This window comes from Falco cherrug, chromosome 3 (genome assembly GCF_023634085.1).
Source record: "Falco cherrug isolate bFalChe1 chromosome 3, bFalChe1.pri, whole genome shotgun sequence".
Lineage (NCBI taxonomy): Eukaryota > Metazoa > Chordata > Aves > Falconiformes > Falconidae > Falco > Falco cherrug.
The window spans coordinates 81,120,456-81,141,898 of NC_073699.1; the positions used below are offsets into that span (position 1 = coordinate 81,120,456).

The following is a 21,443-nucleotide window of genomic DNA, read 5'->3' on the forward strand; positions in this document are numbered from 1 at the left end:
GCAGACATGTAGAAGTGTATCATTAGTACCAATTTGCAGAAACTGTCCATATTTGGATTTATTTCCAGACTGTTAAAAACTGTTCTCTCAAGTATGGTACCTACTGACAGCTTCTTGGTTTTATAAAACATAAAGAGATCATGTAGATAGGTGAGGGTGCAATCAGCTAGGTTTGATATACAAAAAAATACCTGTCTTCGTGGAGGTTTCCTGAACAGTCCAAGACAAACTAAAAAGGAGCACATCCATAGTTATTTAACTGTTCTTCCTAGAGCACTTTCAGCTCTTTCACTTGAGTGCATTAGGTGAGTTATTATAAAAAAAGAAAAGTTTATGTTGTCTCCCTGTTGTCAGGATGGGGGCTTGAATTCAAGCTTCAAGTGGAATATTCTTGGTGGTGATGGGAGAGTCTATAGCTGATGCTGAGATTCTTAAAATCTTTTTAGGCAGCAGGAGGAAAAAAAGCTCCTGTAAGCACAAGTAAATAAATTGCCTGAATTGGAGAGATTTGGAGTTTTCCTTTCTTCCTATTTAACGGTGTCTGCTCCAAAGGAATTGAGAAGTAATGCTAATAAAAGAAAAATCCCAGATTTTGAAAAGGGTGCTCCTCCTAGTTCTTTACGCTGATATATTTCCTATAGGACTGGTATTCTTAAGACAGGCAGCTTTTCTTTGTGAATGGGTACTACACAGTAACTGCAATACAACCAAGTCAGTTGATGATGCAATCATTTTTACAAGTATTTAATATTTAACCTTGAATAGGGCTGTTCTAAAAAATGCACTCTCTAGACTACTATTAACTATGGATGTTTTGTAAATATCTCAATCAAAACACTTCATTTAAACTATTTTTGGCATTTGGAAACTTAGCAGCTCTTTTTTGAGAACACTCTGCCTTTCTGAACTCTGTACTTCCATATGCACAAGAACATCATGTGTTTATTATTAAAGAAAATAATGGTGGAACTTCTGTGCAAGGTTATCTAGACCCGCATAGAAGGGGATGGCTGCATCTTTTCTGCAGCCAGAACAGAATGGTTGACTGTGATAATTCTCTTAAGAGCACGGTTTTATGTGTGTGTCAGTCATTAAATAAATTATGCGCTCCAGCAGTATAGGCAGAGCACAGTACAGCATAGTGAGTTTTAATTTTATGAAAACCACACCTTTTCTAGTTGTGTAGAGTCTGTAGTTCCACTTCTTGTAATGGTCAGTCCAAAACTCGCAATACAGAGCACAGCTGCTTGATAAAAGTCTACTGGGCTGAAGAAATCTTACACCCTCCTTTACCCTGTGCTGTAGGGCAGTGCACACATGGATAGCACACAAAAACAGTCAAGCAGGTCAAGTAGTTGTTAGTATGGCTCGTAGTTATGGTTGGAAACTGCTATTTATAGCAAAACCGCAAATCTGTAAGGCTCATTCGTGGAACACCAAGGCAACTAAATTGCGGGATAGTTACCTGCGGAGCAGATTTCCCAGTATTTATTTTACCAGCCCCCAGGTTCTGGTACAGGCAGAGACAGTGCGCATGGCCAGAGTGGGACACGCTGCCAGAGGCAAACCCAGCAGTTGTCTCCCAGGCAGCTCTGTTAAGAAGGCTCTGCTTGCTGAAGGCATGGGAAAAAATGAGAGCAAACTGAGTTTCTAATGATGCACATTTCAAATCCAGTTGCTTGTCTCTGGAAAATTCCAGAATTGCCACTAGATGGTGCCTTCTGCCAAGGCGTTGCAGGCCATCCTGCAGCAGAGTCATGTAGTCCCTCTTCAATAGTGATATCCTAGGAGTAGGGAAACCTAAAGCAGTCTGGGTGGTCATGAACGGGTCTTAGATCTTTTCAAGCTTTTCTGTGGCAACTGGTTGGCTTTAGTTTTCCTTTTGTTGGTGTGGGCAGTACAGGTGTATTGTAAACTGGGACATGAAACCCTGTTGATCCTACGTGGGCTCATGAGGTGTATCTCAGGAGATGCAAACTTACTTGCCTGAACGGTAACCGTACAACTGGCATGAGGTGGGAGGGTGTAATTGCAGTTTATTGCTTAGGCTGAATCTTTGCATATCTGTTTCTCCAGGAAATGCTGCGATGGTTGCTTGGAGATGGAATCTGGTATTGTAGTGAGGTGACAATACTGGTTTCAGCCTCAGCTTAAGAGACTTTACAGGTGTACACCTTCATTTGCAGACCTATGTGGAATTTGGCTCCAAGTGACTGTTGTTATGTTCTCCTGATTCACGCTGGTTTGGAAGAGCTTAACTGACTTTCTGGCACACAGAGCTTAAGCTTGTAAGCTGTTGCTTACAACAGCGAGTACACACAGATAACTGGTTTACTTTATTTGCACAGTTACCCAAGTAATCAAGTTACAAGCAACAAAACAAGCATAGTTACCTGACTGGTCGTTTTTCACATGCAATTACGTACTTTGTGCTTGCAGTTGCTGTAACTGTATAGTAGTTGTTTAGAAAAAGAGTGGGTTTGATTCCTTTGCTTTAGTACCATTATTGTAAATGGTGGGGCAGGAGATCCAGGTCTAGTGATGCCAGTTTGTTCCTCTTAATGCTTAGTGTTTCTGTGTTTATAGGCGTCTTCAAGAAGAAGAGCAGCAATTCAGAACGTCATCTTTGCCGGCCATCCCAAATCCCTTCCCAGAACTTTGTAGCCCTGCAAGCTCTCCAGTGCTGGCCCCTGGATCTTTACCTCAGAGTCAACCTGCTAGTAAGCATGTAAGTGTGGGATGAAGCTTTGGGTCATCCATTCATGTTCAAACCATCAGTGTACTGTTGTAGTTTGAAGGCAGAAAGAAAGTTTCTGGATAAGTAGAAACACTTGTAGGGTTTGTCTGTGAGTAGGGCAGCTCTGGCCAAGAGAGTGTCTTCAAACAGGCTTCAGACCTTTTTTAAAAGGTTTCTAAGTCTGAAGTGTAAAAATGAAACAAGTCTCTTCCATGTATGTGCATGTTGTGAATGAAGCGGTAATGCCTAATATCTTTCAGATTTTGTTATCCAAGGTAATGACTTACTATTTCAGGAGTCAAGTTGATTAGCTTAGAGTTGGAGGAGGATCTGTGCATGTTATACTACATATTCCAGGTGTCACAGAAACACTGAACAGCTGTTTTCTTTAAGGACATGGTGCTGCTTTATTTTGCTGGTTTTCGTGCAGCTGCTCAAAAAGCAAAATTGTCCTCTTAGAGCATGTATCTAGGCACAGCTCCTTGTAATGGGACTTAAGGCGAGCACTGTATCACGGAAAGCTGGTTGAGTGGCTCTCTGGGTTCTTGGCAGCGAAGACAGCATAGACAGACCTCTCACATGGTCTGGAGCGATAACCTCAAGTGACACTGCAAGTAATTTTTCTTCTCTGTCCAGCTCCACTCTCTTAAGGAACAACCGTCTTGTTTTGTATCAGTCCTTGAGCATGTTTGAAGACCGAAGCTGGGCTCAGAAACCTTGCGTTTTGTAGACTGTGCTGACCTGCATGGGGTTGAAAAGATGGGTCGCTCTTACTGGCTGTTGGCTTAGAACAGTTCTGTGCTTGTGTTCCCAAAAATATCACAATGTTCTGTGTCACTGCTGAGTTAGTTTGTAAGTAGCTCCTGCGTCTGCCCAGACTGATAAAAGGGTTTGGATGGATAGTTCAGCTACAAGCAGTAGGCCCTGATGTGCATTCTCGCATCTTCTGTGTTGCTTCACATCACCATAAACAGCTGTCTGCTTACTTGAAAGGCACAGTGCGTCTTCACTGGTTTTACTGTATTTCTGACAAGAACAAGATGGACAGATAACCGAATAATGCCCTAGGGGAAGAAACTGAGTCACCCCCTCAGGAAATTAGCAGGACCTCATCAAAGGCCTGGGTACTGGCTAAGCAGAGAGGCGGTTTTGTGACGGCAGTGCTCGCCTGACTCTGGGGAGACAAACCAAGTACCGACAGGACAGCAGCATAGCTGCCTTCCTGAGGCAAACTGAAGTTGCCGATGAACCTGCGTTACATTTCCAAATATTCCCCAGTTTCAGGGTTTCTTTTGTGTTTTCAGTTTATGTTTTACTGAAATTAATCAAAGCACGCTAAAGATCACTCTGTAAAGCCTTAAGAACCTAAGTGATCTGTGTGTCAGTTTTCGATGGAATTTAGAAACCAGTGGTTTAACAGCACATATTAAGTAAATCTTTTAATGTATGTTAGAAGATGGCTAAAAAGACAGAATAAAATGGGTTTTTTCCCTAAATTTTACTTCATAATTTTAAAAAATATGGCTGGCTGTTAGTGAAAATGAGCTGTGTTTTAAGAAAAATACAAATACAACATTAAATGCAAACCGAGGTTAAACATAACGATGCTTAATTTCAGGTTCTCTCCTTGCAGGTTATAAACAAGGATTAAAATGGGGATTGGAATGAGCCATTCTGATTACATGGGATATATGAGGTGTTTGTAAAAAGCAATTCCCTTCGTGCTTCTCAGGCATGTGTGGGTAGATAGGCAAATAGCAGTTCCAGGCAGCAGTGCTGCAGCTCTGATCACACAGGGCATCATGGCATACGCATGGCATGGAGGAAACGTTGCTTTTGGTCAGCTCATATCTAGGGGACTTGAGAGGGACCCAGGTTAACGTAGACTTAGTGGATTTCAGAAAGGAGCAGATATTTTGTTTGCTGACTGGGTGAACCAGTGGAGGATCACTGGGAAGCTGGGATATCTGATATGACTTCACAAGAAAGGAAGTGTCATTTCTATTGTTCCTCTTGGAACAGCTCAGCCTTATGGGGTATTTTTTTAATAATTTTGAAATACAACTCGGCAATGATAAAACCTAATAGTGATCATGCAAGAGGAATGTAAAGATCCAGTCAGGTTAAACACAGAAGAGTCTCATGTCACATTGTTAGACCTTGTGCATAAAGAAATGCCAGCTCTGTCCAAGTTTACTAAATTAAAACTTTTTACCGGTATGTTGTTCTTTTTTGGAAAAACATGCATGTATGAATGAAAGAGTGAGTAAAGGACCTTTCAGATCATAAAGCTTGAATTATATTTGCAGCTGAAAGAATGGATGTCGCCTTTTCTCATATGCAAAATGTTAATCACATAGCTAGAGCTTGAGACATGCAAATCTTGTTAGGATGCCTCTGATCCTTTCCCCTATTTTTTTCATGCAGTTACCACCACTTTTTTAACAAGTGGTTCGTAACATTGCTTATGCACTGCTCTGCATTTGTTTCATGCTCTTTCTTGGCTCAGCAAAGAAAGGTAAAAGCAGTAAAGCAATGAAAAATAGCTATAATAAACTTTTCTTACTTTTTTGTGGTAGATATTTTCTTTTCTTGTGGTAGAAGTTGTTTTTTTTCTTGTGATGAGGAAGCATTTTCTTTATCTTACTCCAAAAAGTGCACATATCGGGAATAATATTTTTAATATATTTTCTGAGCTCTGTTAGGTAATGATACCTATTTCACCACAGCAGGAAGCAGTATGCCACCTCTAGCTCTGCTGCCAATCAGGCACTAAATACTGCTTTTCAAGCTGATGGCTGCAGGAGTGTACAGCACCTGCTTCCCAGAAGACAGAGAACAGCGAGAAATAACGGGTCTTCTGTACGAGCACAACACTAAGAGCATGTGTAAGCAAATGAGATAGTCATTTAATGGCAGCATCAGTATAATAATCCGGGAGGTAAAACTGGAATGTTAGGCGTACAAAATCATTGCAGATTTTGGGGTTTATATTTGACTTTGGGTAATCTTCTCTGGTTTAGGAAAAAAGCCTAAAATAAAACATTTTGTTGATACTTTTTTTTTCTTTTTTTGAAGCACATAGGCAGGTTGAGTAACTGACACATAATTTAGCAGTGAAAGACTTCACGGAGAAATAACTGTGAACCTTTAGATTACATTTCAAAGGCTATCCTGCACAGTGCAACTTTCACACTGGTGAGGTCTGGGCTAATACGGTTGTATGACCAAAGACATCTGATGGTAGAGGTTAAGAAATGACTTCTAATTAAACATCTATATGCCTCTTGGGAGTTCAGCACTATGATCCTTTATTACAGTTCTGCAGGTGGAAACAGCCCGCTTTGAGCTAAGTTTTACTGTGAGAAATGTTAGACATCAACCTGTTGGTAGTGAACGGCACATGATTCTGTAAAAATTGGCACCACTAAAATTTTAGTAACGTAGTCATCTGGTTGGTGAGTACCTGGGCAAAAAGTAGCTGTGCTGTTGAGTCAGTAGCTACTTCAACTACTGGTGTGGTGAGCGAGACCCCTCACGTGTCTTGTGTTTGGAGAAAGTATGACCCTTCAAGCAGTAGCTGCCAGAAAGCTCTTAAGTTCCCGAGTTGAGAGCAGCGTTGTTCATGAGCTTGGGCAGCAGGAGGCTGATGGGGAGAGGAGCTACCTGATCAGTGCATGCCCAAGTGTTTCCTCCTCCATCATGTGCCTCTCTGTCCTCTTAAGTACCACCCATCTGCCTCTCACCATGGAGCCCAGCCATGAGCTGGGAGAAAATTCAGCAGACCTCTGTGAGCATGTAAGCACTCCTGCCCTTCCCAGCATGGAAAGTAGGTAAAGGCAGGAGCAGGAAGGCCATTTTCTGGGTGACACCATGGGATGTTGCAAGACCATTTGGTATTTTTTCCTCTCCCTTTACTCCACATCTTCCACATGCACACCTACAAACACGAGATCACCCCATGTCTGAGGGGGGCAGTGATTGCAAGCTGGGCAAAGGGACAGCTGAAAGTTTTTAAAACATAATTTACTTAACAGGATAAATGCGTTTGTCTAAGAAAAATGGAAACCATAAAACTACACCAAACCAAGACTGAACATTGTCCAAAAGATCACTAAAAACATCAGACAGCTAGGTTACCACTAATTGAAGTCCATCTTTGTGTTGCTGGTATAAACTAAGAATTGGTTGGTAACTTAGGTTATAATTTCTGGTTGTGTACAAATATTTTGGAAAAAGCATGCAATAATTACATGTAGGTCACTGCAATGCCACAGGATATTAGGCTAAAGAATCTTGTGTGAGTCAATGAAGCTTTCAACTGTAAAAATAGGGCAAATTTCTCACATCCCCCTTCTATACAGCCCAGGCAAACTTCCAAATAGCAGTTTGATGTACCAAAATTATTTACTTTTTTCTAGCAAATTAAATTCATAAATGGGTATGAATTAATGCTATTTTTTTTTCCAGATTTAGTTACCTTTCAAGGGAACTTGTGTAAACAGTTCTTGGTTTTAAATGTTTTATTACATGTTATGATGCAGCTTTTAAAAAAATTTTCATCCTGTAAAACTTTTATATTGGCTTTTTTGAAGACAAGGATGTTGATTTCCGAAAGAAAAGCTGTGTAAAAATACAAAGTTTTGTATAATGAAATCTTTACATACTAAGTTAGATTTTTACATGTATGACAGCAAATTTTGTACTTAATCCTGTAGTTGAATAACCTTTAGCAACAAGACAGTTTGAAAATGAATACTGACATCAGGTTGAGTCAACGTGACTTCACTTTTTCTAAACAGGCCAAATCCTGTAGCTGGATTAATCTGGACAATTCCTTAGGTCCAGGTCTAGGCACTCGCTTTGGCCCTACTTTGAAATACAGGTTTTCATGGGTGTCTGCCATGATCTATCATGTTGTTTCTCTCAAGTCTTGCTTCAAAGCAAGGCTCTTAAGCTAAATAAATAAATCATACATAGATTGCTCTGTGGCACGTTTAACTTGGATGCCCTTTTTTAAGAAAGTTGCAATTGTGTTTGGGAAAAATTGGGAAAGATCAGGGCTCTGCTGCGGCACTGTGATCTCATGGTATGAAAACAGGCCTTGCACTTCCCTGAGTGCCCCTCTCTCATTTGGAGAAATAACACTTTCCTGACTTAAATGAGCTAAATTTGATGGACAGTGTGGGAAAGATGTTGCATTACTTATCATCTTGTCCCCCGTGTCACGCGAACACGTCGGGTTGCTCCCGAAGAAATCGGGGAGGGGTGAGGTCACATGGCTCTGAAGGTCTCACTTGCTCGTTACTGAAGAAGAGTAACGAGTCTGCTGGACGAAGCTAAAGACAGGCAGTCCTCAGCGCTGTTAGCGCAGGGCTGTCGGTGGGTCTGCAGGCTCTTCGGCTGGAGCCCTGCACCTGGTCAGCTAGGGATGGGGATCAGCACCAAGTCAAGAGCTGCTGTTTCTCCTTCTTCATGCCTGTTACAGCAAGAAGCTTGGTGGTAGAAAGAAATTAGTCTCTTCATTCTTGTTTGGAAAGTGCCAGAACAGTAGTTACAGTCCCAACATGAATTACTGGAAATACTAAGGGCATCTCATGCTCAAACCCAAAAGTATGTTATTTGTTGGGATTTTTTGTTTTTAATGACACAAACCTGGCCCTGCTCCCAGGAGCATTTTGGCTCCCTGCCCGTGAGCAATGCTCCTGCAGCAGGAGCGTGCTGAGAGGAGGGCTGCGTGGTCAGGACTGGCGGCAGTGCGCTGGGGGATGCGTTGCCCGGCCAAGGGGGGTCTGGCATGCTCCAGCACGGGACCAGCCCAACTCAAACCTCTCCTGCTGCACATGTGCTGGTAGCCCCACCAGGTGTTCAGCCACACAGTAACACTTGCAGTTGTTTTAAAAACTGGTTTACAGTAGTAATGCAGTTGGCAATTAACCTTTAGGGCTGTCGTGTATAAATACTGAGCAGTCTGTACTATATGCTGCAGTAGCTGTACATTAGTGTATTCACACCAAATTTTCGTGTGTGCATCTTGGTAAGGTGTGCCCTTGCACAATTTTGTTGTGCGACATTATTCTTGCTATATTTTATTAATGGCACAGTGAGAATGTAACTTCACTGTTCTGCACTTTGATTGGGAATTGACAGAATTGAGAAGCTATTAGGCTGAGAGTGCAGGGGGAAAATGGGAAAACAACATGAGGGAAATTCTGATTCTCTCTGTGCCTAGCAAGGCAAGCAGGAGTGGGTTTGGGTGTAAACATCAGTGCAGTAGGGAATTAAGAAAAAAAAAACAACCCAGAACTATATTGGTTGATTGTAATTATACTGTAAATAAATGATTGAGATCTATTAGGGATGTCATAACTTTATAGTTGGCCTTTAAGGCCTTTAGATGGCCTTTAAGGAGTCGCACAGCACGGTGAGAATTGCTGCGCTGAGTCTTGGCTCTCTTTGCCATCTGTGCTGCGTGGACTCAAGGTGTGAGTTCATGTCAGCTTCCGACATTTTGGGCAGAAACCTTTTCGGACCTCTGCTGCCTAGTAGGACAGATGCAAGAAAGTTATTTTATAATTTTATTTAAAATATATTTTTATCTATATTTTTATTAAAAATTATCTATATCTCTATTTTATATATATAAAATAAATATATATATAGATAGATATATTAAAAAGATATATATATATCTAAACTTACAGGTTAGAGCCTCTGCTGTGTACCCTGCACGACCTTGCAGCCCAATGTTGTTGCCAGCGGTCGGTAGGTGAGCTAATCACGGGGTCCTTTGTGAGCTGAGGCAGCCCTTGCAGAGCTGAGCAGCAGGTAATCCCCCAGTCAGCGCTGTGGACATATGTACTGCAGGACTGGGAAGAGGCCCAATTTTTTGCTTGCTTGCTGGCATCTACATCTAGGGGTGGAAGGCAAAGCCCAGTGTTTAGTTTGTTCATTTCCAAACCATCCACACAGTGGTTGCTTAAGTATCAGAAGTAATGCTGTTTGTTCACAGCATGAAAAAGGCGGCTTTGGGATTGCTGTGATTACCTGGACAGTGAACTGTGCCCACATTTGAAATGGAAATCTGTTTGAAATGTCTGTCTTCACTTACTTGGTGGTTGTGTGTGGACGTGCAGGGGAAGAATGAACTTTCAAGTTCAGTGGTGTGGTAATGGGATGTTTATCCATTGCTGCAGAACTGGCAGATAAGGTTTTGTTCCGTTTCCTAAACAGAGGGGATGTCAGTTGGAATTTAATAACATTTTTGCATTAGAATAATACCACTGAGTTAATTGAATCATTGTGGGATGAGTTTCAATTCTCTGTGCTCTGATTTATAGTCTTCTTACTGCTATAAAACTCTTATTGTATTATTCTTTCTCCTAATAGGAGTACAGAATTACTGTACCAAAAAGTGATTTTGTTTAATTAATGTAAGTACCTTCAATCTTTGCTTCCAGCCTGCCTGTAATCTGAACATCATTTGCAAAACTTCTATAAAAATGAGTTTAATCTGGACTTGTTAAAAGGCAAGCCATCACTGATTCACAAAAGCCACGTCATGTTTCTGTGTTGGCATTAGGATTGCTTATTCTCTCCAGTGGTAGACCCTGCTGCTGCCAGGGTTACTGGAGCCGGTTTCTCCTGCTGCATTTCAGGAAGCAACGGAGCTGGAAACTTCTTCGTGATGCTTCATGCCATAAGTGTTTGTTTTTTCTCCTGCTGCTGAGGGGGAAATGAATACCACTCGGAAGCAAAATGAGTTGACTTATCAGCTGGGAGTTTGGATTTCAGATCCCATGTTAAGCATGGGATGTTTCTGGAGGATGTGGGTAAAGCAGCTTTGTCTCAGCAGACTCATTACCAGTGAAATTTCATTAACAGCAAAGCAGCAGGTGGTCTGCACGTTTTCACAGGGGAAGGGGGTGAAAGTGGGAGAGACCTTGAAAAGCTGCTTTTGTTTCTCACCAAACAGGTGCCACGTTAGAGCACCTAGGTCTTCCCAGCGATCCCTTTTATCTGCCCAGCTCTTGTCTGGCCAGAGTGAAGTGCTCTGGTTTTTGGGGTTGTTTAGTTATGGACTTTGAGGACATCGCTTTACCCTGCACACACCCAGTGTCGGTGGCATGCGCTGCCCATCCAGACATCAAGGAGCATCACCCCTAGCCGCACGAGGGTGCTGAATGGCCCACGCCATTGCAGAAGGCGTCAGGCTCGCTGGAGCGTGCTCAGCAGCCACAGAGGGCCCGAGCAGGAGGAAATGGCCTCCAGTGCCAAGAGTTATGTCTGTGCCCTGCAGCCACAGGGGAAGGTTGGCTACCTCACCCTGCGGTGACCTTGCATGTGCTCCTCCTCTCACCTTTTAGGTTCAGCTTTAAAAATCACATTTCCCTACTATCCTTGCCAGAACAGGTAACAAGAATAGGAACAAGCCATCCCTAAAAAGAAATAAGGTGCAAAACATTATGGAAAACAGTATTCCAAGCTAAACAACAGCATCCTGATAGTAAAACACCAGGATTTAATTTTATAGGCAATTTGCCCTTGGGCTTCTCTGAGTCATTTTTGAGCTCATCCTTGCCTGCAAACTGTTAAGAGCAGCTAATTACTCTGAAGTAACTTGCTTGTCATGCTGTTGCTGGTCACACTTATTTCCCTGTTGCTTACTAAAATCCACTGAAAGTGAGCCAACCACCGTATTTCCAGGCCTTATAAATAGCCTTACAAATGTTTGCAGCAATTCCCGTTCCCCAAGTGTATGCAGTTATGTAGAACAAGCTATAGACAAGATCTTTGATAAGTGTCTGGTATCAGGTTGTGTACCCTGTGTTTTAGCATTGAAAAACGCCTGGTGTGCTTGAGTTTGAGTGCTTTTTACTGAGTTCTCCCAAACTCCAGGTTAGTGTTATGTTTAAGTGTTTAAAGTATGTGCATGTATGTGTGTGTGTGTGTGTATATATTATATGAATATATAGGAGAAGATCAGAAGATTACTTGCAGTGCTGTCACACACCTTGTAATATATTTCTGAAGCAGCTTGAAAAGAAATAGACATTAAACATATAAAGATCACCCTCTTAATTAGTCAAAGAACTGAAGCTAATGTTAAGGAATAACAACATCTAGTCATGCAAGTAAAAACCTGGTGTTTGATATTGTCAGAGTATTTTTTAGTGTTATATTTTGGTTTGTTCTATGGATTTTTTTCCACAGCTGACCTTTGAATTTTTTACTTTTACAAAGCTTTGCCAAGTTAGTTTGTTAAGCTTGTCCAGGTGGGGCTGAGCCTTGCCTCCTGTGTTACAGCCTTGTCAAATGAGCGTCCTCTGATAGCAGACTCAAATGATGTCTGGCTGAAAAATGTCCTTGCTGTGCTTGAAGCTACTGTCATTCCACTTGTAGCATTTAAAAAGTTCTAAGTACATCTGAGAACCTCCTATTAATTTCCTCTTCTGTCGGCTTCATGAGAGGCACCAAGTCTGGGTTTTACTCCTGAATGTGGATCCAGTCAATATTTTACATGCTATTTGGTGAAAGTTTTGTTAATGCTTTTTGTTTATCTTTGAGCATACTTACTTATTCATCATGATTTGCATCCTTGTCTGTTGGGGCTTCAAGTTGGTTTTTTTGGGGTGGAGTTTTGGGGCTTTTTTGGGTTTTTTTGATGGCACAGATGAAAAAGGTAATATAAATCCCAAATCTTCCATTGGCTGCAGGGAGAGGCCGTGACTGCATGGGGAACAGAGTGCTCGTCAGCTGGGGAGGCAGGAGAGCACCACATTCAGCTCCAGGGATAGAGAACGTATATTTCTAAGCATTTGTACAGTGTGACACATTTCTTAATATTTTCTAGGATATTAATAAGAAGGGAAAACCAGGAGGCAGCCAGCTATATTTGTGCAAATGTACCTTCAGTGTAATTTCCCTTTGCTTGCTGTGAACATTTAGTTCTGCGTTACACTGCATGCAGGTTACAAATGAGCATTTGCTTAAAGGCTAATTAAGTATAGCTTAGAGCAGTACGTAATTGCAACACTTCAAGCAATACAGAGAAACTTCAAGCTGATCTGGCTAACAAGAAATTAACTTTGTGCTCTGCCCAAGGTTGCGCTAGCTGCTGCGTCTGTAAGGTTTCATTACAGCTTGCCCTCTCTTTATGTGCATGGAATAGCCCTTGGGCAATCTCCAGAAGTCACTTTTTGTCTAGGAGAAGCCTTGAGCATTTAAACTGGAGCGGGGAATTCTGCAAGTGAAACAGGGTGAGGGCATGGTGGAGTCTTTCAGTGGGTAGGGAAATGGCTTGTGCAGCGCATGCTGGCTTTGAGTGTCTCTAGCACACTTCATCCATCGAACAGATGTCCAAACGGGTCTAAGTTGAAAGACTGCTGTGTTGATGTATAACCATTATAATGAAGGAGCTGAATGAGCCTTACAGAAGGCTTTCTACATGTTGCTTTTATCCCTTAAACAAATAAATAATCTAGTAATTCTGAAGATGGTCAAACAAATTTTACAGCACTGTAAACATGCTCGCATCGATTTTTCATCTTTGCCTCTTTCTTAAGCCTTCTCTAACATGCAGCTGTAAATGCTGCGGTGGTGAACTGATTCTTGTCTAGCAAAATGGTTGAGGATGATGTGCATGCAAAGGGCTTGTTTTTCCCCTAAGCTAGAGTTTTGGCAATGCTAATCTCCCTACATTCAAATAGCAGCCATTAAGGAAGGGGAGACCAATAAAATTCCAACAAAAATAATAAAAAGTGGTTTTAGTGCCAGACATGATTCATAGTGAGTGCATTCCTTTATGAGTTTACAGCAACCTCTGCTTTCTACATAATTGAGTTCATCTCTACTACGATTATGTATTTTCTGATCATGTAACTGCCAAGTATCTGGAGGTGCAGCTTAGTGTATTTCAGTATGAGGACTGATGGAGTGTAGAGGAATTAGTTGCTTTTCTTGGTGGGCTGCTTTGTTACTCTATTTTGAAATCTGTAAATGTAGGGAAGTAGAAACTACATTATTTTTCTCTTAAATTGTGAGACTAGGTTTAAATAGAATTTCAAACCAGTAAGGTCTCACCGAGTTCATTTAAAGTCTGAGTTGATAGTAGCTCAGATTGCTTGGCTTAGACTTACCTGTCAATGCAGAACTCTGACCCTGATATGAAAGGACGTCTTCCATTATTTGTGTACAAAACCATTTCTGTTGGTGCAAATCTTTTGCAAGGCCAGTTCTCCTTCAGTGACTCAGCAGATCTTTGGAAAGGTTATTGAAGAGTATTTCTTTATGCGGAGCAATTGTTCAGTACAACCATAATAAAATATTTTGGGAAGGACATATCTGACTTTGCCTAACATGACTGCCAGTTGGGTTTGTATGCTGCAGCTGAACTACCAATATCTGAACTAAGTACCTCTGTTGATTGCATATTGAATTATAAAAGGTGGGCATTAATGCAAGACAAACTTTGAGGTGTTTACATACAACAGACAAGCAGTAGGAATATCCATGCTTTTCATATTATTTGCTATGCAGTGGCTTTTTTTTTGGCTGCTGGAAAGTGGCATGTAGACTAATGAACATATCCAGCATAGTTGTATTTTACAGCTACAGGCAACCTTTTCTCAAATCTCAGCTTGCAAGAAGTGGAGATGAAAGTCTTTAACTTTGGAGGGGGATACTAGGATTTCTTGCTGAAGATAATCTTCACCTTTTTGTGTCTGACTTTGTATTGTGAATGCTTATTATCAGTGGTTGGCTCAAACTCAATGTACAAGTCACATATGAGCTGTGGCCTAGAATTGGGTTTAATCACCCTTAGGTTATCAGAGCCCTGCTGTCAGATTAATTCGAGGTAGACATGATAGTCCCAGTCTTTTACTGTCCTTCTGCTCACAGACCTTTTCAGGTGGCTGCTTGCTTCATGTAACAACTTACTAACACCCAGTGCTGTTTTGGGAAGGGCCTTTGCATGTGCTCTGCTCCTACCCACCCAAAGTTATGTTGCTCCGTGCAGGGATAAAAATTTCTTTACAGAATTGTATCTGTTTGCCTTTTCAGTTTATTCTGTAGTAAAACTGAAACAAAACTTTCTAACAAATACCACTTAGCAAATCTTAGGTAATACTTTTTTATATTCACTGATCTCTTTATCATTGTATGTAATACTAGGCAACCACATATCATAATTTTTCACAGTATCAAGAAATATGATCCCCTTTAGACAGCCTTTGGGTGGGAGTTATTTCTGTGAACTACAGTTATATAAAAAATTAAATCTCTCATTTGGGTTGCATGTCTGGGTATCTCCAGTCATTGGTGACATAGGGGAGTACATTCATACCATCTTGGTTGGAGATGTGGGTGGAGATTAGGGCAGCAGAACTACAGAAGATGAGAAATTGCACTGAAGTGCCTCTTCCTCTTTCCACTGACCACAGAGAGCACCTGAATGATTAGTGAAGCCTAGATGTGCTTTGACTGAGGTGACTAGTGACAGCCGAAATGGCTACCACCTCTGTGTAGTCTGGGTGGAATGCAAACGAAACCTTAAACTAGGTAGTGGTCTGTGATGGAGGAGAACCTTTCCTTCCCTTAAGTTACCAGGCTGTTTTTATTAGGACCAAATCTGGCCTTGTTTCTAAATGGGAAGTTTTTGTTGACCGTTGGTGTGAATGGCCAGCCTCCTCATCGGTTACTCCTCCTGGAAGAAACTACAGAGTTTGTTTATCTGGAGAGACACTGGCAGCCGCAGGGCTGATTTTTTTTCCCCATCACCTGTTAAAGGCCTGTGAAAAATGATCAGTTTCTAACCACATTTCTTATTGTACAAATTAGTCAGTGCTCTTCCATGCATCTCTCCTTAGTGTTTTTATGTATGTGTGCAGTGTTCAGACATCTGAGGTAGCCATGTAAAATAGATAAACATATATAAGAATTGGGGAGGGAATACAGACTGTCATGGGCAGATACTTCTAGCCATTGGAACTTCATACGTGATAGTTATGCCAAATCTTGTGAATTGGGTTTGGGTGTTTGGTTTTTTTTTTCCCAGGAGCAAATGGGAATCTTGGCAGGGGGGATATATCTTCTTCAAGAGCCAGTAAGCCCATAGGGGAGAGAGTAACAGCAGGGGTTTCTAAAGTAGAAGGTTGTGGGACTGGACAACCATTTCTGAAAGTAACTGACCTCTTGTTGATTTTGTTACAGGAAAAGCTACCTCAGCTCTTGTTTTGAGTAGAAAACCAAATGCAACAAACAGAATTTGGTTTGTAGAGAAGGAAGGAGTGTTTATGTCCCTAAATCAATTATCGGTGCAATGGACAATCGAAGTCATTAGGCTGTCTCTCTGATGTTTTAGTTAAAAAAGCTGGATTTGTCATCTCTAGGTAGTTTCCGTGTTGAACCCCAGAATGAAGCTACCTGGTAATTTATCTAATTCAGTCTGTACACATGGAAAATAATGGTCTTCATAGACAAGGTTAAGCCATTTGGCTTAACAGGGCACTGCCATAGGAGGGAAATGTGTTACGTGACACCTAGAACAGGGTGCATCTTTTCACTTACTCTTTAAACACAGATTTCATAATATAGCTTGAGTATGTTCATGCACTAGCTATTTTGTTACGCTTTAAAAAGTGAAATTCATAGAGTGTATGGGTTGGCAGAGCCTCAGTTGACATGAGCCAAGCAAACTTGGGTTGTTTTCTGTACAGCTGGGTACACTGAAAGAAGAACCTGCAGAACTCTGGCAACAAATCCACAAAACCACTTCTTTCTTACAAGTTACACTTTGAATCTGATCGGTGTCTGTTATGTTGAAGGGTATATGAGCAACAGTTGAACTGAAAATAGTTTCAGTACAGAGTATTTTTTGTTAATACCGTGCAGCAAGCCAAAAATTTTTACTTTTGCCATGTGTAATCTTGTGCAACAAGATGGGGGAGTTGTGGAAGAAGCAAATGTTGTGACACTTTTCTACATTGTACAAAAGGCAAGATAGATTTTTTTTCTCCAATAAGAAACCTTATGGCGGTTATGTTAAACCACCATCCAAAGACACAACCTTGTGAAGCTGGAAAAGGCAATAATTTTTCCCACGTGTAGAATTCTCTCTACATGAATAAATAAAGAGTAATAAAGAGTGATAATGAGTCGTGTTTGCTGAAGTCAGCAGATTTTGTTCGACACAGAAATGCAGTAATAATTATTAATAGCTAATCAAAATTATTATTGCCAGTTATACAATTACTAATGCAAAATGTTTTTAATGGACACTCTTCACTTCAAAATAAATTAGTTTTGATGTGTACAACATCAAAATCCTGTGTGGTGATTGAACAGAAGTAGGTGGTGTAATTTGAAGTCTACAGAATGAAATTTGAATGTATGTTACTAGTTTACGTAAATGCAAGGCTGCAACAAGCATATACTCTGAAGAAAGCCGATCTTAGTATTGAGATCCATACCAAAACCAAGCTAGTGTTTGGGAGAGGGGGTGGGGAGGAAGGAAGAACACTGTTTACATTCATATATATTTATTTATAAGTAAAGTTTTGTCTAGAAGGGACTATTAAATTATGTTGCCCAGGATCCTAAATTGAGTTGTTTACATATCTTCTGTTATATGTTGATTTAAGTTGTACTTTTGCCCTTTAAGCCTAGCCTTCTTAAAGTTGTTCTTACATAGCTGGGTCTGTTTGCCAAGTGCACAGCATTTTAAAAAATGTTTTATTTTGGATGGGAATGGAATTAGCTCACTCATGGAAATAGAAACTTCAGAATAAGGCAGACATCAAAAGGTTGATCTACCTTCTGCCAGTCAATCTGGAAAAAAAATGAGCTTGTGAAAAGGCAAAATAAACCTGACATCAGTGTTTTTACGTTCTCTTCTGGTTTCTCTGTGGTTCAGTTTAAGAAGGTTTCAATGACCTAGATTTTTCTCAGCATAATTCTTAAAGAAGATCCATGATGTAAATACAGAGCCATCAAAATCCTTTTAAAAAAATTGCCATTCGTGCCAGGATGGAAATAAAGTTACTGGTATCTTTTCATGGTAGATTTCTTTAACTTACTACCAATAATTTATAGAGAGGGGAAAGGGGAAGAAGGGAGCACGCTTAAGGTAATGACTGTTCTATGTTGTCTATAATACATAAAAATACAGGGTCAACTCCCTTGTCATTGCCTTTCTGAGTCTTGGAAATGGATGAATTCTCCACAGTCAGCTGCAGTAGTAAGGCCACTGTTAAAAGATTTCCCATTTAATACCATGCAGAACTGGTTTCTAGGGAGTGCCTGTTGTCTTAAAGAAAAGATTTGCCCAATATTTGGTCTTTTCCTCTGGGGATCTTTTTGATATTCATTTGCCTACACTAAACAAAGAAACTAGGCATATGAGCTATTTGAATATAAATGTCTTTCTAATACAGCTAATTATTTTAAATGTTTAATGGGAGCCTTATGAAAATTGTTGCATAAACTTTTCAATTAGAGAGAAGGCTCGTTGATTGCATTTGTGCAAGATGTTTAATTGGGTGGACAACACAGAATAAATACATTTGGAAATTATCTCAGATTACCTACTTTTAGGGGGATGCCTACAGGGAGGAGAAAGCTTTGCTTCCAATCAACTTCAAAGATAAAATAGCTTAATTGGAAGCTGGCTGTGCCTTGACAGCTTCGGAGCAGCAGTGACTTCCATGTAAAATAATCTGAAGCAGATGCTGAATGAAGAAGTAGCATTTTCTTTCGTGCAAGCTTTGGCATCAGATCTCTAGCATTATATTATCTAGTTCTATATCACAAGGCATCTTTTTATTGTGACTTTGTTTCAGTGTACTACCTCATGTTTAGACTTACACAGTTAAGTTCATCAGCCTTTGACAAATGGGCTTTTAAGTGTTTCGGAAACACTTAACTTAAAGGAAACTTAGATCCACTGTGACATGGCTTGGGAAAATACTGATGAAAGATCCTAGGAAAAGACCCATTTAGGGTTCCTAAACTGTGATCAAATTTCACTAGGTTGTTTTTTTTGTTGGGTTTTTTTTTTATGCTTTTAGTTAATATTGTGGTATTTATGTAACTCTGCACTATTTGTATAAGAGATTACAGGCTAGAGAAGTGGGCTGCCAGAAACCTCACAAAGTTCAGCAAGGGCAAGTGCAAAGTCCCCACTTAGGGAGGAACAACCGCAGGCACCAGTACATGCTGGCGCCCACCCAGCTGGAAAGCAGCTTGGCACGAAAAGACCTGGGGGTCCTGGTGGACACCAAGTCAGACATGAACCAGCAGTATGTCCTTGCCACAAAGAAGGCTAATGATACCCTGGGCTACCTCAGGCAAAACTTGCCAGCAGGTTGAGGGCGGTGATCCTTCCCTTTTATTCATCACTGGTGGGGCCATGCTGGAGTGCTGGGTCCAGTTCTGGGCTCCCCAGAACAGGGGAGACACAGGCATACTGGAGAGCATTCAGGAAAGGGCCACAGAGATGATTAAAGAACTGGAGCATCTCTCCTATGAGGAAAAGCTGAGAGGGCTGGAACTGTTTAGCCTAGAGAAGAGAAAGCTTGGGGGCATCTTATGAATATATATAAGCACCTGAAGGGAGGGAGGGTGCAAAGAGGACAGAGCCAGGCTCTTTTCAGTGGTGCCCAGTGGCAGGACCAGAGGCAACAGGCACACATTGAAATACAAGAGGTTCCCTCTGAACATCAGGCAACACTTCTAACTATGAGGGTGACTGAGCACTAGCACAGGTTGCCCAGAGAGGTGAAATTTCCGTCCTTGGAGATATTCCAAAGGTGTCTGGATGTTGTCCTGGGCAACAACAGGCTTTAGGTAACCCTGCTTGAGCAACAGGGGTGGACCAGATGACCTCCAGGGGTCCCTTCCATCCTCAACCCCTCTGTGATCCTGTGATTGTTCTTAAACTTTATAATGGAAAAAAAAAAGGTTAAAGGCATGATGATTCTGAAATACATCATCTCTGCGTTATGCCTTTAATACTAAGTTTGGAATTGTGAGGACAAAGCTCACTGTTCATTCATTTATAACTACTGAGTTTCTAAGAAGAGTAATCTTTTTACTTGCCTAGTGTGTGCCAGCATTATCAAAATAATCAACTTGAACTCATCTTTTAAGGATTCTGTTTAGATTTACTTAAGGGGGCGATTTCTGTGTTGAATGTTTTCATCTTATTTGTCCATCAACAGTACTGAAATTAAGCAATGGCAACCAAAGTATGCCTAAATATCTGTTCACTTCATACATCAGCAAAAATAGAGAGGAGCCAGTCATCTGATTTATAAATGCTGAGAACCTGGACCAGAGCACTTAGAAGATGATCTGTTCTCATGGGAAATCCACAGCCTTGGAGGCACTAAAAAAGAAATCGCTCAAACACTTATTTAACTAATCATAAGAGATAGTACGGCTTTAGAATAAAAGATTACCAGTTGGCAGAAAAGATGATGGAAAACATTTAAGAGCTGTGAAAAGAGGTTTGTATGATTCGGTGAAGCTTTGCACTGAAATCTGTTTAGTAAGTGGCAGAGGAATACTAATAATGATGTATTCATGAAGGATAAAGCCTGGTTTAGAAGTATGATGTGAATCACACTGGGCAAGGAGGGTGTAGTGGTACCAAGATAAGAGGAGCTGCTTTGGAGCAGGTGGCTGTGTTGGTCCACAGTACAAAGCAGCGCTCGTATTTCCATGGTATGACCAGTGATGGGGCATGCAGAGAGCTGACATCTTAGTCTTCAGGGATGGGCTAAGGAGAGGAGTTGCAAGAGAGGGAGGATGGAGCCATGTGTGGTACTTCAAATTAGGCTGCTGAAAACAGTGTGGAGAATGTGAGAAGAGGGGCTGTTAGTGTTCAGAGACAGCTACATGGCCACAGGTCCTTTAAGGCAGTTTGTGTGCAGGTATGCTGAATGTCTTACTCATTGTAGCTTTAGCAAAGTAACCTTCTTTTTAAAAGTTGGAATGAAGGCTGCCAGACTTCCAGCCAAATAATACCATCTATAATGAGCTAACTACTTTGCTTTTGAGCTACTGCTGCTCCAAGAATTAGCGCTTAGAAACGTCAGCACACCTAGACTATAGGGGAGAGCTTCTAGAGGACGTTGTTGTGAGTCAGATTGTATAGAGAACCATTTAGTTGCTTTTTTTTCTCAGCTTTTGGTAAAAATCCTTTCAATTCCTAATAGGCTATGTTCAGATACTAAGCTCTCTGTTTCTCTAATGTCATGTATTGCTTGTTCGGCATCTTTTTAATTAGTGACATTTTATTTAGTCCAAATTAAATATGCCAGATGTAGCTGATTTAGTGGCTAACAATGATGAGTGAGGGAAGGGAGGGAGAGCTAACATTATGTAGCCGTCTGTTCTCAGGGAAGTTGTTGGTTGGGTTTTTTTATTTATTTTTTTTATTTCTAGTTCCACAAGAGAAGTTGGAGTGGTAACCATGGAAGCAGGGAATTTGTCCCTGTAAGCTAAGCAAAGGGTTGGGTTGTGTGGGTTTTTTGTGTTTGTTTTTCTGTTTATGGTGCCCCTACTAGGAGGAAGGGGGTTGTAAAATGGTCTTGAGCAAGCCCTGGAGAGGGAACTTGGAAACAGATAAGTTAGAGGCACTTGCCATGGAGTTAAAACTCACGAGTTGGTCCTGCTGTATGTGCACAGATGGATGGGTGCAGCA

General features: G+C 41.0%; 1 protein-coding gene across 4 annotated transcripts in view; it reads left to right on the top strand.

Annotated features, from left to right (window-relative positions):
* Nucleotides 1–21,443, top strand: part of GRB10 (growth factor receptor bound protein 10) — a 147,660-nt gene that overhangs the window by 91,607 nt on the left and 34,610 nt on the right. For all 4 annotated transcript variants that reach the window (XM_055705757.1, XM_055705755.1, XM_055705756.1 and 1 more), the window contains exon 5: nt 2,587–2,728. In XM_055705757.1, the coding sequence (XP_055561732.1) occupies nt 2,587–2,728 (142 nt within the window). The remainder of the gene's footprint in view (nt 1–2,586; nt 2,729–21,443) is intronic.